The 18,271-nt window shown below is 49.0% G+C and overlaps 1 protein-coding gene across 1 annotated transcript; it reads right to left on the bottom strand.

The window, feature by feature from the left end:
• Positions 1–182: 182 nt before the first annotated feature.
• Positions 183–16,502, bottom strand: LONP1 (lon peptidase 1, mitochondrial). Its single transcript, XM_035116991.2, has 18 exons — positions 16,072–16,502; positions 14,158–14,246; positions 13,723–13,842; positions 12,643–12,859; positions 12,389–12,450; positions 10,938–11,067; positions 9,771–9,854; positions 8,783–9,003; positions 8,542–8,680; positions 7,476–7,654; positions 7,283–7,370; positions 6,214–6,336; positions 5,206–5,322; positions 4,404–4,544; positions 4,118–4,283; positions 2,879–3,087; positions 1,290–1,454; positions 183–554 (listed from the first exon to the last, which is right to left on the bottom strand). The coding sequence occupies exons 1-18, from the start codon at positions 16,492–16,494 to the stop codon at positions 387–389; spliced, it is 2,841 nt and encodes a 946-aa protein (XP_034972882.2). The 5' UTR covers positions 16,495–16,502; the 3' UTR covers positions 183–386.
• Between the last annotated feature and the right edge of the window lie 1,769 nt (positions 16,503–18,271).

Here is an 18,271-nt window from a genome sequence, read left to right as displayed (position 1 = left end):
GGCGAGGATCGTGCAAACGTCCGCAGCAACTACCCCACTTGCGTCTACCGCTCCCATGTTTGCAAGATCATTGCGGATACCCTCTTACGAGTAGAACAGGGTGGGATTGGCTTCGCTCGAACAAAACATGCCTTACGCTGCCCTTTGCCAAGACGGAGACGTTCCAACACATTCCACAAGACTTCCCTTTGCATCGGAAATTTCACTGAAAGGCTTTTTAATTAGTTCATAATTCACATCATTTGGTGTGTAGCACATCAGGTGGAAACAGAGGCATAATTGGAGGGTGGCCCACTCTGCTCAGCCCATCTCTTGGACCTGGACCCGGGGCCGGAGCTCGGCCACGGCGGCGTGAGGAGGAACAAAGGCAGCTAGAGCCCAGGTGCTCATTCTCCTTCCTGGGAATCGCGCTTTGGGAAAACAATGTCAAAGATCTCCTTGTAGTGCTCGACGAAATGCACTTCCAGTCCTTCCGTGATGAAGTCCGCAAGGTCGCAATAGTCCTTCTTGTTCTCCAGAGGCAGGATCAAGCAGGAGACGCCGGCTCGCTTGGCCTAGGAGGGGGTTGAGACAGAGACAGTTCACGTGGATCAAGCGCTCTGCTATTTCACTTTCTTTCTTTTTTTTACACCGCTTGCTTGTAGGAAAGGGCAACAACCCGAAACCTCAGCGGTTTGCAAAAGAATAAAATCAAGGAAATCAGTTTAAAAATTAAAAAGAGTTATGTAACTAAACACGCTGAAAAATAATCAAAATTGACAGCAAGCTAAAAACCAAATTAAAACACACGTTTTAATCTGCAAAATGGGGCAGGGCAGGAGCCAACTCATCATCATTTATTGAATTTACCTACCGCCTTATACCAGGGGGTCTCCGGGTGGTTCACAGAATAAAATCAAGATATAAAACCACAAAATACCTAATAAAAATAAAACAACCCAATAGCTCCCCCCCCCCCGAAAAAACCCCACATTTTAAAAAGGCATCGGAAATATTGTTGGTTCCTGTCCAGTGATAGCTCATTCGGTAGAGCTTGAGACTCTTAATCTCGGGGCTGTGGGTTCGAGCCCCGTATTGGGCAAAAAGATTCCTGCATTCCAGGGGGTGGGCTGGATAACCCTCGGGATCCCTTCCCAACGCTGCCATTCTTTGGGATAAGAAATGGTAGCCTAATAGACAGATGCTACAGATACGCAGAATGGAGAACGAACAGGATCCACCCCCAATCCCTGCCTGGAAGCCCTGCTGCGGCCACAGGAGGAAGGAAGCATTTCTGCTGCCTGACTTACCGCAATGGTCTTCTCCTTGATCCCTCCAACGGGAAGGATCTTGCCCGTCAGAGACACCTCCCCGGTCATGGCCACGTTCTGCCGTGCGGGCTGCCCCAACGCCAGGGACAGCAAGGCCGTCACGATCGTGCACCCGGCGCTGGGCCCGTCCTTCGGGGTGGCTCCCTACGCACAGAGAGAGGGAGAGGCAAGGCTTAGTCTGCGCAGATCAGAGACCAGACCCTGCACACCCACCCAATAAGAATAATGACAGAGAGGGTGGGGGAATCTTGCTGCTTTCAAACTAAGAGTTATCTCCCACTTGGACCACTGCCATGCGCTCTCCACGGGGCTCCCTTTGAAGGTGACCTGGAAACTGCAACTAATCCAGAATGCGGCAGCTAGACTGGAGACTGGGAGCGGCCGCTGAGACCACATAACACTGGTCTTGAAAGATCTACATTGGCTCCCAGGATGTTTCCAAGCACAATTCAAAGGGTTGGTGCTGACATTTCAAGCCCTAAACGGCCTCAAAGGTCCAGTATACAGTGGTACCTCTACTTACAAATGTTTCTACTTACGAATGGAGCTCCGCCCGCCATCTTGGATGCGGTTTAGATAGGATTTTTTCTACTTGAGAATTTTTTCTCCCAATGCATTCCTATGGGATTCGACTTACAATTTTTTTCTACTTACAAATGTGCGTTTGGAACGCATTAAATTCGCAAGTAGAGGTACCACTGTACCTGAAGGTGCGTCTCCACCCCCATTGTTCAGTCCAAACACCGAGGTCCAGCTCCGAGGGCCTTCTGGCGGTTCCCTCCCTGCGAGAAGTGAGCTTACAGGGAACCAAGCAGAGGGCCTTCTCGGTGGTGGTGCCCGCCCATCAGATGTCAAGGAAATAAACAACTATCTGACTTTTAGAAGACATCTGAAGGGCAGCTTTATACAGGTGAAACTCGGAAAATTAGGATATCGTCGAAAAGTGCATTTATTTCAGTAATGCAACTTTCCCCCCCTCTTAATTTTTACAAATGCTTTCTTTTGGAAATTCAACAGTAATAAAACAAATAGTTACACTAATACACTAATACAAAAATAAACATCGCTATTACATTTCATTAATGACATTCCATTTATAATTGACCCGCCTAATGACAAATAATTACAATGGCAACAAATAAAGGCTTGACATATCTTGCTTTGCATGTCATGCATTTGTCTCATATATTGGTTTCACCTTTTAAGTTGCCTTACTGAAACAAAACAAATGCACTTTTCAACAATATTCTAATTCTCCGAGTTTCGCCTGTATTGTATTTTTAAATTCTTGTGGCTGGGGAAACCCAGGCAGATGGGCAGGGTATAAATAATAAATTCTTCTTCTTATTCTTCTTCTTATTATTATTATTAAGCTTCACTCGGAGCAAACCCATTATGGCTCTATCGTTTCCTACGGGCCTAACTCAAAAGCTTGAGAGGGTAAAAAAAAACCCTCAGCTCCACCAGCAAAAGTGCTTGGTGAGGACTGGAAAGCTTAATGACTGTTTGCGGTGGGAGAAGGAGGAAGAGAGAACCTTGCCCAGTGCCACGTCCAGCCTCGTTCTTACCTCCGGGACGTGCAGGTGGAGGTGAGACGTCACCAGGAAGTCGTTGCTAGGATCCCTCTGCATCAGGAAGGCCCGGGCGAAGGTGTAGGCGATCTTGGCGCTCTCCTTCATGACGTCGCCCAGCTGCCCTGTGACCTCCAGGGAGCCCTCCTTGCTCTCTCGGTCCTTGGGGCGGCGGAGGGAGGTCTCAACAAACAAGGTGGAGCCGCCTGGGAGGGGGAAAGGGGGCCAGACATACATTGGTTCCCAAACGCCAAAAACCCGGAAGCAAGTGTTAGGGTTTCCAACCGTTTTCCAGAAGCCAAATGCGGCTGTCGGCCATTGTTTCCAGGGAGCCTGTGCCAATCAGAAGCTGCGCCTTGGTTTCCAAACATTTAAGAAGTCAAACGATTTCCGGGTCCACCACCCCTCAGACCTTGTGGGGGCCGGACTATATTTTTTTTTGGGGGGGGGTGAACGAATTCCTATGCCCCACAAATAACCCAGAGATGCATTTTAAATAAAAGGGCACATTCTACTCATGTAAAAACAAGCTGATTCCCAGAGCATCCGCGGGCTGGATTTAGAAGGCAATTGGACCAGATCCGGCCCCCGGGCCTTAGTCTGCCTACCCATGAGTTTGGCACTTTTGTTTTTGCTATTCATTTTGCTTTGGAGGCATTTTTGGTTCATTTGTTTTTGTGACTTTGCATGACTTTCTATGGGAAAGGCACACCTTGGTTTTGGAACAGACTTCCGGGTTTTCGGCGTTTGAGAACCAAGGTACCACTGTATTGGGAACTGTATTGTAATTGTGACACAATGGGGCTATAATTGGATTACAGTGGAACCTCGGTTTATGAACACCTCGGTTTACGAATTTTTGGTTTACGAACGCCGCAGACCCATCTGGAACGGATTAATTCACTTTCCATTACTCTCAATGGGAAAGTTTGCTTCAGTTTATGAACGCTTCAGTTTATGAACAGGCTTCCGGAACCAATTACACCCATGCTCCGGGGTAGTACGCTTCAGGTTGAGTACTCCGCGGACCTGTCTGGAACGGATTAATCCACTTTCCATTATTTTCAATGGGAAAGTTCGCTTCAGTTTATGAACGCTTCAGTTTATGAACAGGCTTCCGGAACCAATTGTGTTCATAAACCGAGGTACCACTGTATTGTACTTGAAAACTAATAAAAATTCTTATCCAGAGAGGGAGAAAGAGAGAGAGAAAGAAAAGGAGCTTCTGAGTCTCACCCATGGCGGTCCAGGCCAGCCCCATCACCACCCCAGTGGGGGTCACGTCGTACATCCGGTCCACTGTGAAGATGGGCCTCCCCACAAAATCCTGGAGATTTTCGGGGGTCACCTCCACCTTTTCCGCCTCCCCGCTGACAATCTTGTACGCAGATTTCCGCAGCACCTGAGCAAGCAAATGGGATGGGGGTTGGAGCCCTTATTTTGGGGGGTGGGAAGGTGAGGGAGGACACAATGCCTCAGTTCCCCCCCCCCTCCACAACAACAAAAAGGTCCTCTCTCTCACCTTCTCCACTTGCTTCTGCAGGTTCCTCACCCCGCTCTCCCGGCAGTATTGCTTAATGAGGACGGTCAGGACGTCTTGGGTGATGCTGGTCTTGGCCTCATCCAGACCACAAAGGACCCGGGCCTGGGGGACCAGGTATTTCTGGGGGAGGGAAAGAGAAGTGAGATCAGGCCCCCCCACGAATGACACAAAACCGTATATAACATACCGTATTTTTCGTGTATAACACCCCACCTCCCGTGTATAAGATGACGAATCCCCCGTCCCCACTCTGCATTAGCCATGGATAGGACGACCACAAATTTTTGACATTGATTTATCCAAAAAATAACCCTGCTTATGCACAGAAAAGTATGGTATATGTCATAAAGGAACGCCCAATCATATAAACAGTGCCCGGGGTTCTAGTCCTCATTGAAACCTCATTTTCCCTCAATCCCAGAGTGAGTTGTGCTGAATGTTCAGACTCTGGGGCTGTTCCACCCCACCCCCCACCCCGAGTTGAGATTCCTGCATTGCAGGGGGTTGGACTACATGGGCCCTGGGAGTCCCTCCCAATTCTATCATTCTCTAGAGAAGCCCAATCCTTAGAAGCCGCTCACCTCCTGCCCTCTTTTGTCTCGCAAAAAGCTAAACCTAGCGGCGGACTTAAGCCTGGCGCCCGCTAAAAATGGACATTTCGCTCCTCGTTCTCCGTAAACCCATTGCAGATGAAACTGCCTTTCCGCCAGAGCCGGGCTCATTCATTTTAAGCAGGGGTTCAAATCCCCCTGCTGCTTGGCTGGGGCTTTCAGGGTCTCACCTCCGCGATGGCCAGCTTCTCCTGCGCCACATACCCCGAAATGTTGATCATCTCCATCCTGTCGCGCAGGGGCTCCGGGATGGTCTCCGTCACGTTGGCCGTGCAAATGAAGAGCACCTGGGGTGGGAGCACACAAGGCGGAGAGCGTGCTTAGGCCTGGGCACCTTGGCAGACCCGCAAAGCCAGACCCAGAGCCGCTCTGGCCTGGTGGGCACAGAGAAGTGGCGCTCAGTCCTCCGCTTTGCGATTCATGTGCATGGAAAGGGGCACAGATAGGAGTTGTGTAAAAAGGAAGGGTGTTCAGGGAAACGATATAGGAACAGATTACAAAAAGGTGAGCCCACCAAAAAAGAAAAAAGAAAAAACTTTTCTGCTAGGGATTACAGGGACAGAATTTCCCCCCCAAAATGGTTAAGTTGCTTATGTGTGTATTCCAGAAATGGAAAAAGAAAGAAGTTCTCACTAGAGAAGAATGGATAACCAAAATTACAGACTATGTCAACTCTGGCAGCCAAAATAAGAAAATCTAATGACGATTTTCTCTCTCTTTTATTTCTGACGAAATTATTCAGATTATTTGAAGAAATACAACAACATGAAGCATCTGTGAGCAGGATTCGAGCAGGAAGATTTGGAGACGATGGTGTTACGATTTTGACGTTAAACGAGGGGAGGCGGGCTGTGACAAACGGAGGGGATTGGCAATTGAAAGGATTTTTTTTAAAAAAAAATGTACTGGAATTGCATGTGGAATTCCTGGAAATTGGGTAAAATGTTTTTAAAAGACAAAAAGCGGCATATAGAAATATGATTGTTCCATCTCAACACCCATCACCACAGATGTTCTCCAGCCTCCCAGTAACCCCCAAGGAGTCTCTTGACCCCGGATTCCCTCCCCACTAACCACTGACCCTGCTGGCCACTGGGGGGCCCATCCAAACACACACACCCCACCCCACCCCAAGGGTCCAGGGAGCCCAGCCTCGAGAGAGAGAGGAGGGAACGTACCTTGGAGAGGTCAACCGGGACGTCCAGGTAGTGGTCCAGGAAGTTTGCATTCTGCTCGGGGTCCAGCAGCTCGAGGAGCGCAGAGGACGGGTCCCCTTGGTAGCCCCTGCCAATCTTGTCCACCTGAAGCACAGGAGCCGCGTCAGCGCCAGGGAGGAGCAGGGCCCCCCCCCAAGGGCGGCAACGCAGGAGCGGGGCCTTTTTTGTGGTGGCTTCGCGTTGGTGGAACACTCCCCCCAGGGAGGCTTGCCTGACGCCTTCATTACACTAGGCAAAACTGTTCCCTTTCAACCAGGTCTTGAGCTGATTAACACCCTATATATATACCCTTTAAAATGTGTTGGTGGGGAGGGGGGGTTATTGTGTTTTGGTCCTCCCCCCACCCCACCCCCGCTGTTGTTCTTGTTTCCATTACGCAACTTGGGTTACGTTATGTTGTGAGCTGCCCACAGATTAAGGGCGGAACACAAATCAATTAGTAAGAGCCCAGAGGAGATAATAATAATAATTTCTTACTTATACCCTGCCCATCTTAATAAATAATAATAATAATAATAATAATAATAATAATAATAATAATAATAATAATTTATTACTTATACTCCGCCCATCTGGCTGGGTTTCCCCAGCCACTCTGGGCAGCTCCCAACAGAATATGAAAAACACAATAAAACATCACACGTTAAAAACTTCCCAATACAGGGCTGTCTTCAGACGTCTTCTAAGAAAAGTCAGATGGGAGGGCGTTCCACAGGGCGGGTGCCACCACCGAGAAGGCCCTCTGCCTGGTTCTCTGTAACCTCGCGGGGGGGGGGGGGGACCGCCAGAAGGCCCTTGGGAGAGGGACCCCGGTGTCCGGGCTGAACGATGGGGGCGGCATACAAATAATTATAATTATAATTATTATTTATTCCCCGCACATCTGGTTTCCCCAGCCACTCTGGGCAGCTTCCAACAAACAATCAAAGATACACGAAAAAATCATTCATTAAAAACCTCCTGACAAATCAATCAATCAGTCAATCAATAGCCCAAGAGCCCAGAGGAGATGCCCCCAAGACCCCGTCACCTCGTCGATCAGAATGAGGGGGTTCTCCGTCTTGGTCTTCTTCAGGCACTGGATGATCTTCCCTGGCATGGCCCCCACGTACGTCCGCCTGCACGAGAAGCAAAGGACCGCAGAGGAGTTGGAACCCGGGAGCCCCAGGGCATCCTCTAAGCCAACCCCCAACTAAAGTGGCTGCGAACAATGGCCGCCCCACCTGTGCCCCTTGATCTCAGCCACGTCCGTCATCCCTCCTACGCTGAAGCGGAAATACTCGCGGTTCAAGGCCCGGGCGATAGAGCGGGCGATGCTGGTCTTGCCCACGCCGGGGGGGCCAAAGAAGCAGAGGATCTTGCCCTGAGTGGAGCCTCGCAGCTGGCTGACGGCAATGAATTCCTGGGCAGCAAAGAAAACGAGCTTATTTCTTTTTCTTGTTAAATACTTCTTATTAGTTTTCAGTTATTAAAAAAATCCAATATATGCCATATTCTATCAATACCAAATTATCCCCCACATTTCTCATTAACATTAAAAAAAAAACCAAAAGAAAACATCCCCCCCCCCAAAAAAATCCCTGGACTTCCCTCCACCCCCTCTTCTGGTTCTTTAAATGAACCAAATCATCTTTACATTCCAGATCCCGTTACCCAATTTTCCAGCTACTAAACCATTAAACTTGTGATATACTGCATAAATATTTTAAACATTCAAACCACACAGAAACACCGTTTACCTTCCCGCTGGAGCGGTACCTATTTATCTACTTGCACTTTGAGGTGCTTTCGAACTGCTAGGTTGGCAGGAGCTGGGACCGAGCAACAGGAGCTCACCCCGTCACGGGGATTTGAACTGCCGACCTTCTGATTGGCAAGCCCTAGGCTCTGTGCTTTAACCCACAGCGCATAGGGTAGTATAATATAATAATAATAATAATAATAATAATAATAATAATAATAATAATAATAATAATACGCTAATACCCCATTTGTTCATGAGTTGTGAGTTTCTACATGCCTTCTGCCCATTGCTCTTAAAGACGAAAGGAAGGGAGCAAACCATGGTTGATACGTAACCGCGGTTTACAGGGCGGTAAATAAATTCAATAAATAAGAATAAAAAAATACAGTACCTATCTTCTCTCCATTGCTCTTAATAGAAAGGAAAGGAGCAAACCATGGTTCATACCTAACCGCGGTTCAGCGCTTGGGGAAAACATGGCCTGTGTTTCCGCCCCACCCCGCCTCGGAGGCGCAGAGACCCCCCGACCGCCCGTTTGTCCTTACCAGAACCCTTTTTTTGACGTCCTCCATGCCGTAATGATCCTCTTCCAGGACCTCCTGGGCCCTCGCCAGCTCCAGGTTCTCCTCGCTGCACTTGCCCCATGGGATGGAGGTCAACCAGTCCAGGTAATTCCGCGTGACGCTGGAGGGGAGAGGCGGCCGCGTCAGGACAGGAAGCCCCTCCTCCCCTAAGGATGCCGCTGGGTTCCAGCTTGAACCCCCGCCCTGCCCCCGCCCGACTCACCTGAACTCGGACGAGTGGTTGTCCAGCAACCCGAGCTTGTTCAGCTCCTCGTCGATGACCTCCATGACGTGCTTGGGGACCACAAGGTCCTTCAGCCGCTCGCGGAACTTCTCCTCAATGGCATCCTTGTCCTCCTTCTCCAAGCCCAGCTCCTTTTTGATGATCTTCAGCTGCTCGTGCAAAAGGTACTTGCGGTGCGTCTGTTTGATCTTCTCCTCCACCTGCCGGCAGGGAGACATGGGAGAGCGGAGAGGGCTTTGGCGGGTGTCCTGAATGGGGCAACTGTGCCCCTGAAGGACCAGCTGCGCGGCCTGGGGGTCATTTTGGATTCCCGGCTGTCATGGAGGCACAGGTCCATTCTATGTCTAGGGCGGCTGTCCCCCAGCTCCATCTGGGACGCAGGATGAGACCCTCCCTGCCCACAGACTGTCTGGCCAGTGGTGCATGCTCTGGTTATCTCCCGCTTGGGCTGCTGCCATGCGCTCTCTGTGGGGCTACCATGGAAGGTGACTTGGAACCTGAACTAATCCATAATGCGGCAGCTAGACTGGGGACTGGGAGCGGCCACCGAGACTATGTAACCCGAGTCCTGAAAGACCTGCATTGGCTCCCAGGACGTTTCCAAGCACAATTCAAAGTCTGGGTGCTGACCTTGAAAGCCCTCAACGGCCCAGTAGACCTGAAGGAGTGTCTCCACCCTGGACCGGGGTCCATCTCCTGAGGGCCTTCTGGCGGTTCCCTCCCCGAGAGAAGTGAGGTTATAGGGAACCAGGCAGAGGGCCTTCTCGGTGGTGGCGCCCGCCCTGTGGAACGCCCTCCCATCAGATGTCAAGAAAATGAACAACTACTGGTACCTGACTCTTAGAAGACACCTGAAGGCAGCCCTGTTTAGGGAAGTTTTTAATGTTTGAGCTTTTATCGTGTTTTTAATGTTCTGTTGGGAACCTCGTTCTGCCCCATAATACCTCCAAGGAGACCTTCTGCTCACCTCCCGCCCAAGACGTTGCTGGAGTTTGCTGAGTTCATACTCTTTCTTCAGCAGAGAGAGGGCTTTGTAGAGGCGCTTGGGAATCTAGGAGGAAAGGAAAGAGATTCCCATGTGTCTTTTCGGGGGGTCGGAGAGCCTTGGGGTTCAGGGGAAGGAGAGTTATGTCCAAGAAGGCTCCACGGCGCCAAGGATTATTCTTGATTTGTATATTTCTAGCCCGCCTTTCTCCCAAGGTTCAAGGAGGCATCTGACATTTTAAACACATCACTATAAAATGACGTTGTTACTAGTTAAAAAAAAACAATAGCTGGAATGAATCACAAGCACATTCGGATCCTTGTTATAGCAGTCCTCTGTTTTATATGAAATTATTTTTTGCAAAACGATAGTGCTGCACATCTGGACCCAGGAATTAAAACAGCAGCCCACAAGGCCAGCATCGTCTGCATATAAGTTTCCAAAGACCTGCCTGGGAAAATATTAAGGGGTGGGGGGTGGGGAGTACCAAAGCGGTTTTCAGCAACAAACACCCAAAAAAACAGCTTTTTTAAAAAAGAGAGGTTAAAAAGAGAAATCAATTAACCATTGTCGAAGGATGTCTTCTTCGCTGCCTGCAACATGCCTGGCAGGATAGGAAAGCTTCCAGGAGGCACTTAAAAGTTGGCCCGCTGAATCTCTAGTGGCAGGGAGTTCCACCGAGGAAAGGTGGTCAGTCGAGGCCCTTAGCACCCGGCCAGTTCATCTAGACCAGGCACGTCCAGCTCTCTAGAGACTGCGATCTACTCCCAGTATAATAAAACTGGCAGTGATCTACCCATTGTCATTGCCAGAGTTGCTGGGCTTTGGGGGGGGGGGGGACATTGACCAGAATTGTTAAGCTTCTGTTGCAGAGAGTGGCAAGAGTTGTTCAGCTTCTTTGGGGGGGGGGATGCTTAAAATCGCTCTCCCAACAGCCCGCCGCTGCAGAAAATACAGGCTTTCACAGCAGTGATGGGACATAGTGCGGGGGTGCGATGGGCAGGGTGGGGCACGATTGAACGGGGGCACCCAGGCGATCACTTCTTTAGACCCCACGATTGACCTGGAAAACCCAGGCGACCTACCTGTGGATGGCTGATCTAGAGAGATCCGCCTGGGCCCCCCAGCAGATTGTCCCTCCCCACTTACATTGGTCTCTTCTAGGATGTCCTGCAGCTCGTGGGACTCGGCCCCCGTCAGCGCAGCCCCCATGTCACTCAGGTAGATGGGGTTGTCGACAACTCTCTGCCCTGCCTGCATCATCTGAAGCACGGACTCCCTGCAAGGGCGGGACAAAACGGCAAGTCAGAAGGGAGGGGCTGCCTCTCTCCCACTTATTGTCACGGAAGAGTCCTTCAGTCCCAGAAACAACACTGGGGGGAAGTTTTCCATGCATGCGCAGCTTCTGGGCTCGACTGAGGTGTTTAGTATGAGGGAACCTTTGGTCATATGTGGTGGAATTGCAAAATGATAAAGGAATTCCGGGAAATGATATATAATGAATAGGAAAAAAATGTTTAAAATAACTTTACAGTGGTACCATGGTTCTCAAACTTAATCCGTTCCAAAGCGTTCCAAAACCAAGACACGCTTCTTTCCCATAGGCTGTAATGCAAAACGGATTAATCCATTCCAGACTTTTAAAAGCAAGCCCTAAGACAGGAATTGAACATGAATTTTACTCTCTAACGAGACCATTGATCCATAAAAAAGCAAGAATCAATGTACTGTACTATAAAATAAATAAGGCAGCATTGTAGAGGATAGAAATTATTATTTTTTCTTACGTACACTGATGACAGTCATTGTTTGGATGGGGGACTTTTATCCATTTCCGGATAAAAGTCACACAATCAATCAACTAGTAGCTGAACTGGGTTCCACACAGTCACAAAAACAAAGTCACAAAAACAAAGTCACAAGCCACAGTCACAAGTCAGTCCCATAAAATGAAGAATAAGTCACAGGGGGGGGAAATGAAAAAGCCACACAAACAAAAATGCAAAAGAAAAATAGCAAAAAGAAAAGCTCCAAATATCACTTTGGTTTTGGAAAGGACTTCCAGAATGGATTAAATTTGAGAACCAAAGTCCCAATGTACACTCCATGCTAGACTTGGGACTCCTGTACACTTCAGAAGCTGCGTATTGCCCTGCTAAGGCGGGCCAGGTAATTGGAAGTTTTGTTTGATAGAGGATAGAGGAGTTTTGTTTGCCTAACAAAACTCCCAATATGTTATGAACTCCTTTGTTCAGTTCCTAAATCCCTCACCCACCCTATGTCCCAGGGCGTGTGGCAACGGTAAAAAATAAATACAGAGTTCTGAAAGAAGTAAGATGGTTCCAGCAAGAAAAATGCAAAAAACAATTCCTTAGGAATTTGAACGTTTACAGACTGTTCAACATATAAAAACAGTTGAAAATGGTTCCAAGGGAGAAGCTTGCTATTTAGTTTGCCATTGGGTTCCCAAGGCAGCTCCCCAACGGGGGCTCAAGGGAAGGGCAGAGCCCCCAAGGGCCACACTGCCTGTACGGCCACTTCCTGGGGGAGGCAGGGCCGGGGGGCAAAGAGGGTGGCGCGAAAGCCTTCTTCAAACTCACCTGTACAGCGGGTTCAGCGCGATGATGTCTCGGATGGTCTTGACGATTTCGGCCGTCAGGGCCTGCGAAGGAAGACAGCGGTAGGGGCGGTTGGAGGGTGGGAAGGGAGAGGGACACCCCCCTCCAGGAACGAACCTCCATTTCCACTCACTGGAATGCCCTGGCCCCTCTCGGCACCTGTCCAGGAAGGGCAACATTCCCTTTGCAGACTCCCAAGGGGCACCGAAGGGGCGACTTTCAGCCAGCTCACTCACCTTGACCTCTTCCGTGACCTGGAATTCCTCGTGGGCCACATTGTCCACTTCCACCATGAGGACCTCGCCTGGGGGCGCTTCGAGGGGCTCCAGCACCACGTCCCCCACAGGCTCGCCTGCCTCCCTCTTGGACCGCTTCTGCTTCCGGCGGGTCTTTGACTTGCTCTCCTCAGCCGCCTCTTCGGGATCCACCTCCAGCTGTTTGTTGATCCGAATCCTGAAGGCCCAGAGGGCGGGGAGATGGGCTTAGTAAAGGGATCCGCATTCTCTCGCTCTCTCTCTCTCACACACACACACACACACACACACACACACGGTGTCTCCAGGCATGTTTCTGAGCACAATTCAAAGTGCTGGTGCTGACTTTTAAAGCCCTGTATGCCTGAATGAGCATCTCCACCCCTATCGTCTAGCCCAGAGGGCCTTCTGGCGGTTCCCTCCCTGTGAGAAGCGAGGTTACAGGGAACCAGGCAGAGGGCCTTTTCGGTGGTGGTGCCTGTCCTGTGGAAAGCCCTTCCACCAGATGGCAAGGAGATAAATTACTACAGTCGTACCTTGGAAGTCGAACTGAATCCATCCCAGTAGTCCGTTGGACTTCCAAAATTATCAGAAACCAAGACACGGCTTCCAATTGGCTGCAGGAAGCTCCTGCAGCCAATCGGAAGCTGCGTTGGACGTTCGGGTTCCAAAGAATGTTTGCAAACCGGAGTGCTAACCGGAACATGCTAAGAGGGAGGCATGCTTGGCAAACCCTCACCGGGATCAACTCCCGCCTGGAAACTTATGTTCCCACTGTGGAAGGACGTGTGGATCCAGAATTGGCCTCTACAGTCACTTACGGACTCACTGTGAAAACCATGTTTATGGAAGACAATCTTACTTGGCTATGAGGGATCGCCAAAGAAGAAGAGGAGGAGGAGGAGGGGCAGAATGAAGCGCAGCTATTCTTCCCCAATTGCAAGCGCTCGTCATCCAGTCTGCATCTTTCTCATTTGCCACTTCTTTCCCCGACCCTCCCCTTCACCAGAGGGGAGGCCAATGAGGAAGGAGATGGGAGGCCTGCAGGGGGGGGGGCTTTACCTCCGGTGCCCCATAACAATCATCCTCAACCGGTCGCCAAGGTCCTGCATCTCGTGAATCTGTACAAACGTTCCCGTCTGGTAGATCTCGTCCAGGTTCTCCACCACGTCCGACTCATTGCTGGAGACGGAGTGAAAGCAGAATGGCAGGCAGAGAGAAATTTATTTTTTTGCCGGGGGGGGGGGCAACAATGGCTCTCCAGGGTTTCAGGCTCAGGGGTCTTTCCCAGCCCCAGAGATGCCCCCACAGGACAGACTTTCTGCATGCAAAGCAAGTGATCTGCTACTGAGCTGCAGACCTCATCCCCTTAAGGCGGAACATTAAATGGGGGGGGGGAGAGATTTAAAACTGCACTTGGCCTTTGGAGCACAATATATGGGTGGCATTCCTCGAGTGGGACCCCAGGAACGACTGGGGTGAAATCTCTGGGCTTACCTGTCGTCCTTTTTGAGGAAGACGCCAGCGTATGGTTGGGCAAGGCTGACTTTCCTTCGCAGCAACTCAACCAGCTTCTTGTTTTTCACCTAAAAGGTTAATTTGTCGTTGTTGTTGTTGTTGTTAATGAATTACCCACCCTTCACCCTAAGGTTCTGGAGCAGGTTACATCAATTAAAATGCAACACTAAGAAAAGTTTAAAACAACCTTGCAGTCACAGTCAATTAAGGCAAGCCTAGGAGAGAAAGAGTCTGGCAAAGAGGGGAGCATGGACCTCCAAGTTGCAGCTTTTCTTGGACCGAAGCCCATTTGCTAGGGAGTCAGCCCCAATGAATGAATGAAATCTTTATTGCTAAAAGCTATAAGCCATCGCAATGGGTCACAATGTGATTTCACAATTTTTTTAAAAAAACCCAACAACCCCACTTTAGACTGAATTTTAGCACACATGAAAAACTTAAAACAAATCCTTATTTCCTGATAAAAGCCTCTGGACTATAATGCAACTTAAACAGAAAACTATCTTTAGAAAGTTTTTTCCTCCCAAAGCATTAGGGAAGCTTTTAATGTTTAACAGGCCATTGTATTTTAATATTTTGTTGGAAGCCGCCCAGAGTGGCTGTGGAAACCCAGCCAGATGGGCGGGGTATAAATAATAAATTGTTGTTGTTGTTGTTGTTTAAAAATCCAATTTAAATTTTAAAAATCTGATTTAAATAAATAAAAAACTGATTTATTTATTTAAAAACATTGATTTTTATCCACCCTGACTAGAATTAAGGTTTGCTCCTTGTATTTTGAGTAGAAATCAGATGAACATTGGTTGCCAGAAGGTCGTACAAGGCCCTTGAGGAACATTCAGCCCTCTCTCTCAATTCTGCCCTTCCTTACCAGCATATATAAATGTTGTCACATCCACCACAGTTCAAGGAAACAAGAGATGCTGAACTGTGGTTTCTGCCCAAACAAGAACAGCCCCCAATCTCTCTCTCTCCCCGCAGTCTGTCTCCCAAACAAATCCTTGAAAAGGCGGCCTTGGTGAGCTCTGGGCCTCTCAAGGGGAAAAGCAATTCAAAGGGCAGTGTGTCTAATCTTGAGTTTTGGACAACACCAAGGCTGAAAGCGTTGCCACTGCAAGCAAATTGCGGCATCGCATTGCAGAGTTGGTAAGGATCCAAAAAGCCATTCAGCTGGAACCACAGGGAAACAACAGCTGATAGTTCGAACCAAAGGAGCTGTGCTTCGATTTTCTTGAAATGAGCGGCAAAGGAGATGATGAAACGGTGTGAAATCCAGCAGACGGCCGGTTTATGAGTCACATCCTAAAATTCCAGGGATTGTGGGTTTTTTGTGTGTGTGTTGTGTGTTTACACACACACACACACACACACACACACACACACGATGCCCCACATCAGGATGAGGCCTCCCCTCCCCTCTCCCACACCAGGGCAGGAACAACAACAATATAAAAAAATTAAAAAATTACTTCAGTAGCACCTTTTCGTACGAAAGCTCATACCAAAATAAAAACTTAGTTGGTCTTTAAGGTGCTACTGAAGTAATTTTTTTATTTTGCTTCGACTCAGAACAACACAGCTACCTACCTGTAACTAACAATATAACAATTACAATAATAACTATAGTAAGAATAATAAAATAATATTGTTTGTTTGCACCCTTGCCTCCCCTTATAGGAATCCTAAGGTCTCAAATATAGAATAAAATGTTCATAAATGTACAAGGCAAGCACATACATCTATATAAATAAAAATGTGTCTGTCTGTGGGTCTCCAGCTATATCCGAAACCGCTTGACCGATATATCTAAGACCTTAAAATTATTCTAAGAGCCCCCAAAAGGTTGGGAAGCCCTGCTCTAGACCGGGAGGGCGAGGTGGGTTTCCGTGCTACCTCGAGGATCTTGATGAAGCGGGGGAAGACGGGGTTCCTGGAGACGGCGATGAGCGGCACGTGCGGGACCCTCTCGGGGACCATGAGGGGAGCCAGGGCCGTCCCCGGCCCGCCATCCCCGGGGAGGCCGCCCCCTCCGCCTCCGCCTTCGCCGCCTCCTTCTCCGTCTTCCAGGCCGCCGTCCGAGGAGGAGGAGGAAGGAGAACCGTCTCCGGGGCCTCGCACGAAGCACAGCAGCCGCTGGGGGGGAGGGGGAGGAGGACGAGGAGCCGCCACCGCCGCCGCCGGGGGAAGCCAAGCCCGTCCGGACCCCGCCGCCGCCGCCCAGGCTCGGGAAGCAGCCGGAGTCCGCCTCGGGCACAGACGGGCCCGGCCCCGCCACAGCAGGCGCAGCGGAGACGCCGCCGACATGGAGGCCGCCATCTTGGAAGCCGACGCCGCGCGCGAGGTGTGACGCCAACGCCGCGCGACGCCGGAGGCAGGGGAGACCGAGAGCGGGAGGGAGCGGAAGGGGCGGGGGCAGAGCGGGCCCGGGCGGACTTCCGGTGGCAGGGAGGGAGGCGGGCGAGGCGCCGCAGCCGCTGATTGGCCAGTTTCGTTTCCTTTGGCTTTCCCGGGTAGGAAGGATTTCAAAAATGAGAATTGTCTCATTTCATGCAGTGTGTAAATTTGTGTGTTATATTACATTACATTATTCCCTTATTTTATATTACAGTGTATATGTGCTACATATGTTAATTATATTATATTATGTCATTTTATTTTATTTTACAGTGTATATATATATTTGTTTTATTTTGCTGTATATTATTTTACAGTGTATATATGGGTGTAACGTATTATATCATTTTACTTGGGTTCATGTCATCATCATAAAAAAGCAGCAGCTAAAAAAGCCAATGCAATTCTGGGCTGCATCAATAGGAGTATAGCATCTAGATCTAGGGAAGTAAAGTACCACTGTATTCTGCTCTGGTCAGACCTCACTTGGAGTACTGTGTCCAGTTCTGGGCACCACAGTTCAAGAAGGATACTGACAAGCTGGAACGTGTCCAGAAGAGGGCAACCAAAATGGTCAAAGGCCTGGAAACGATGCCTTATGAGGAACGGCTTAGGGAGCTGGGTATGTTTAGCCTGGAGAAGAGAAGGTTAAGGGGTGATATGATAGCCATGTTCAAATATATACAAGGATGTCATATAGAGGAGGGAGAAAGGTTGTTTTCTGCTGCTCCAGAGAAGCGGACACGGAGCAATGGATTCAAACTTCAAGAAAGAAGATTCCACCTCAACATTAGGAAGAACTTCCTGACAGTAAGAGCTGTTCGGCAGTGGGATTTGCTGCCAAGGAGTGTGGTGGAGTCTCCTTCTTTGGAGGTCTTTAAGCAGAGGCTTGACAGGCATATGTCAAGAATGCTTTGATGGTGTTTCCTCCTTGGCAGGGGGTTGGACTGGATGGCCCTCGTGGTCTCTTCCAAATCTATGATTCTATGATTCTATCATCATCATCATCATTAGAATTTATATACCACCCTATACCTGAGGGTCTCAGGGCGGTTCACGGAATAAAATCAAGATATAAAATCACAAAATACATAATAGATAGAAAAACAACCCAATAGCCCCCCTCCCAAAAACCACATTTTAAAAGGGCATAGGATGTATGCGTGCTCACCTAGCACACCTATGAACATTCATTTTATATTTGAGGCCTTAGGATTCTTCTAACAGAATATGATAATAGGCTTGCCATTGGTCCTCTTTTCCCAGGACACTTCCTGCTTTTCCCCGGGTAGATTCGTCGTAGCGACCGATAGTTAAAAACAGAACTCGGCAAAAGTGTTTCACGCTATATTGCCAGGTCAAAAATGATGATGATGATTTATTGCATTTATATGCCGCCTTATAACCCGGGGGTCTCAAGGCGGTTCACGGAATAAAATCAAGATATAAAACCACAAAATACATAATAAAAATAAAATTGAGAACCCAAAGCTTCCCCCACCACCACCAAAAAACCACATTTTATAAACGGGCAACTTATATCGGCTTCAAACCAGTTTGGGATGATATATCAATATATCGCCGTGTCCTAACGGTTGCCAGCCTAGAAGGCTTTAAAAGTGAATCAGGCAAAAACCATCAATGGTGCCAGTGGCTCTGCTTTCAGAGGCAGACGTGCTCCTGAATCTCAGTGTCTGGA

The sequence above is a fragment of the Zootoca vivipara genome, chromosome 6, assembly GCF_963506605.1.
Source record: "Zootoca vivipara chromosome 6, rZooViv1.1, whole genome shotgun sequence".
Taxonomy (NCBI): Eukaryota; Metazoa; Chordata; class Lepidosauria; order Squamata; family Lacertidae; genus Zootoca; species Zootoca vivipara.
This window is presented reverse-complemented; position numbering and strand designations above follow the sequence as displayed.